The sequence below is a fragment of the Carassius auratus genome, chromosome 30 (assembly GCF_003368295.1).
Source record: "Carassius auratus strain Wakin chromosome 30, ASM336829v1, whole genome shotgun sequence".
Lineage (NCBI taxonomy): Eukaryota > Metazoa > Chordata > Actinopteri > Cypriniformes > Cyprinidae > Carassius > Carassius auratus.
The window spans coordinates 14,963,256-14,966,905 of NC_039272.1; the positions used below are offsets into that span (position 1 = coordinate 14,963,256).

The window sequence follows — 3,650 nt, forward strand, 5'->3', positions numbered from 1 at the left end:
AAAAAGCCAATGGGATCTGAAAAAAATTAGATTCCAGAGACGCCGTCTAACAAGACTTGATGACTTTGTACAGATTTATCAACATACTCATAATGCTCTCTTAAAAGAGTTCTCTGACTCTACACGCAAGAGAAAAGTAAGTTTGTCAAAATGTTTACTGTCAGTAAAGGTACTTACATGTACATATTTAGTAAATAATTATTACGATGAATCTGCTTTATTTAAGACTTACAGGGTAAATGTTGAACGCTGGAGAGAAAGGAAGCCTTCCAAAAAAGGCATCTATGTGTCGCCAATTAAAAAGGCTTTTCCATTCAAGACAGCCAAAGTGGTATTGTAGTGTTACGCATCATTGTTCCTTACCATTGTAAATAAAACATGACTACTTTATGTATTATACATTAAAATATACTACATAAATATTATAATATGTAGAATACATTCAGTTTTGTTTCAAACACTGTATTCGGAGTAGAAATGTATTTATTTATTTTTATTTATATGTGATGTGAATTGTTTAGGCTGCAGTTAAAGTCCGCCAGAAGCCAGTGGAAGGACAGAAGACAGTCTCTGACCCCAGTGTGGCTGGAAACAAGCCAGATAAGGTATGTCTTCAGCATGCTTCTTTGTATTGTCTTACAGTTGGATATGGTGTCGAGACTTTTTCCAGTGAGCAAAAACACTTCCGTTATGTGATGTGAATTGTTTAGGCTGCAGTTAAAGTCCGCCAGAAGCCAGTGGAAGGACAGAAGACAGTCTCTGACCCCAGTGTGGCTGGAAACAAGCCAGATAAGGTATGTCTTCAGCATGCTTCTTTGTATTGTCTTACAGTTGGATATGGTGTCGAGACTTTTTCCAGTGAGCAAAAACACTTCCGTTATGTGATGTGAATTGTTTAGGCTGCAGTTAAAGTCCGCCAGAAGCCAGTGGAAGGACAGAAGACAGTCTCTGACCCCAGTTTGGCTGGAAACAAGCCAGATAAGGTATGTCTTCAGCATGCTTCTTTGTATTGTCTTACAGTTGGATATGGTGTCGAGACTTTTTCCAGTGAGCAAAAACACTTCCGTTATGTGATGTGAATTGTTTAGGCTGCAGTTAAAGTCCGCCAGAAGCCAGTGGAAGGACAGAAGACAGTCTCTGACCCCAGTGTGGCTGGAAACAAGCCAGATAAGGTATGTCTTCAGCATGCTTCTTTGTATTGTCTTACAGTTGGATATGGTGTCGAGACTTTTTCCAGTGAGCAAAAACACTTCCGTTATGTGATGTGAATTGTTTAGGCTGCAGTTAAAGTCCGCCAGAAGCCAGTGGAAGGACAGAAGACAGTCTCTGACCCCAGTGTGGCTGGAAACAAGCCAGATAAGGTATGTCTTCAGCATGCTTCTTTGTATTGTCTTACAGTTGGATATGGTGTCGAGACTTTTTCCAGTGAGCAAAAACACTTCCGTTATGTGATGTGAATTGTTTAGGCTGCAGTTAAAGTCCGCCAGAAGCCAGTGGAAGGACAGAAGACAGTCTCTGACCCCAGTGTGGCTGGAAACAAGCCAGATAAGGTATGTCTTCAGCATGCTTCTTTGTATTGTCTTACAGTTGGATATGGTGTCGAGACTTTTTCCAGTGAGCAAAAACACTTCCGTTATGTGATGTGAATTGTTTAGGCTGCAGTTAAAGTCCGCCAGAAGCCAGTGGAAGGACAGAAGACAGTCTCTGACCCCAGTGTGACTGGAAACAAGCCAGATAAGGTATGTCTTCAGCATGCTTCTTTGTATTGTCTTACAGTTGGATATGGTGTCGAGATTTTTTCAGTGAGCAAAAACACTTCCGTTATGTGATGTGAATTGTTTAGGCTGCAGTTAAAGTCCGCCAGAAGCCAGTGGAAGGACAGAAGACAGTCTCTGACCCCAGTTTGACTGGAAACAAGCCAGATAAGGTATGTCCTCATAAATTAACATTTTCACAAGGTGAATAGTTAAAGTTAATAGTTCATAATAAAGTAAAAAATAAATTATAATAGTAATAAAGTATTATATTATCTATCTCTCTATCTATCTATATTTAAATGTATCTATCTATCAGACTTTAATAAATAATTTTTTTTTACACAGGAACTTTTACAGAAAACTGACATTCTCCCAAGCAAACATGGCAGTACAAAAAAATCTATTAACAAGAATTATGGTCCACGCTGGCAAGGAGCAGACCCCTCCAAAAATATCTCAGTAAAAAGACTAAAAATTAATCCACAGGCCCCAAAAGGTAGCAAAATGACTGCCTTACTCCATCCACACCATTGGCTTAGCAGTGATGACATTGATTTTGCATCTTACTTGCTTGCAAATGAGTACCCACACATCGATGGCTTTCAGTCAACTCTTTTATTCAGTGTTTTACATAATGGAGGTGTTGTGGGTACTCCAAGCGGGCAGTTTGTACAAATTCTACACACTGGGGGCAACCACTGGGTAACTGCTAGCAACCTGTTTTGCCCAAAAAATCAGGTTTGCATATACGACAGTCTATCAACCGTGATGTACAACAAAGAAAAACAAATCCTGTCTTGGTTGCTTAGGCCAGTGGAAGACCAATTTTTGGTTACTTACCCTGTTGTCCAACAACAGTCAAATTCTAGCAACTGTGGCTTGTTTGCAATAGCATTTGCTTTTGTATTATGCTGTAACCTGAGGCCAGAAAACTGCCAGTTCCGCGAGGGTAGATTGAGAGCAGAACTTGTATCTTCTTTCCAGAAGGGACGAATGCTTTTCAAAACAGAGCCAAGACTTAACAAGGCAAAATCCACACAAACACTTGTGAATGTGTACTGCTTATGCAGGACTGCACACTGCAATGAAGTCATGGTTGAATGTACTTCATGCAAGAGGTGGTATCATCCGAACTGTGCACAGATACCCCAAAATGCAATTACTGGGGATGATGACTGGCACTGCCCCAATTGTACTGGCAAAATCTAAGCCAATGTGGGAAGTAAAATGTGTGTATGGGAAGTATGGTTCATTACTATTTACATTACTATTTACTATATACATTGCTTTACATGTTTAAATTGTTATTGTTTCAGTAGTATTTAAATTGTTTTCAATTCATTTTAATATAGCCATGTAAAGTTAAGTTTTGCAAATGTCAAGTGTGAAGTAATTTTATTAGTAATTTAAGTATTTTACAATTTTCATTATATGCACAGTCTCAGGGATACATCTTTTTATTTATGTTTGTGAATGTCTGTTTTTTCTGTTTAAACAGTTTGTGAAGTCAGTTGCACTTGTTAGTGTAGTTAATTTTTTATGTTAAATAAAATAAAATGGCTTCAATACACAAATTGTTTTTTTTTATATATATATATATCCTACAGTATCTCACTAGATATATGAAAGATATAAAGCAAACTACACTTTCTAACAAAAATTTTAAATGAATCACTTGGTCTTAAAACTTCATTTTCAGAAATAAACGTACAATTTCTTGTGATAAACAGGCTGAATGAAACTATGAATGTTGTTTATTAGAAATGCTCTAAGGTGTTAAGGTAAAACAGAAGATCTCTACTGTAGTTGTATTATGAATTTTAGTTGAAAGGAAACATGAAAACAATCAGTCAACTGTCTGTAAATGGCTTAGTCCAGACTTAAAGCTTTTTA

The 3,650-nt window shown here is 37.6% G+C and overlaps 1 protein-coding gene across 1 annotated transcript; it reads left to right on the forward strand.

Moving 5' to 3' along the window:
• Positions 1 to 985: 985 nt before the first annotated feature.
• On the forward strand, positions 986 to 3,197 carry LOC113049959 (uncharacterized). Its single transcript, XM_026212693.1, has 7 exons — positions 986 to 1,006; positions 1,089 to 1,172; positions 1,278 to 1,361; positions 1,467 to 1,550; positions 1,656 to 1,739; positions 1,844 to 1,927; positions 2,103 to 3,197. The coding sequence occupies exons 1-7, from the start codon at positions 986 to 988 to the stop codon at positions 2,964 to 2,966; spliced, it is 1,305 nt and encodes a 434-aa protein (XP_026068478.1). The 3' UTR covers positions 2,967 to 3,197.
• The last annotated feature ends 453 nt before the right edge of the window (positions 3,198 to 3,650 follow it).

What these genes read in the sequence shown, in the direction of transcription:
- LOC113049959 (XM_026212693.1), top strand. Translation starts at nt 986, where the DNA reads ATGTCTTCAGCATGCTTCTTT. An exon ending in CTGGAAACAAGCCAGATAAG is followed by an intron (nt 1,551 to 1,655) that starts GTATGTCTTCAG and finishes TGAATTGTTTAG; the next exon opens with GCTGCAGTTAAAGTCCGCCA. An exon ending in CTGGAAACAAGCCAGATAAG is followed by an intron (nt 1,928 to 2,102) that starts GTATGTCCTCAT and finishes TTTTTTACACAG; the next exon opens with GAACTTTTACAGAAAACTGA.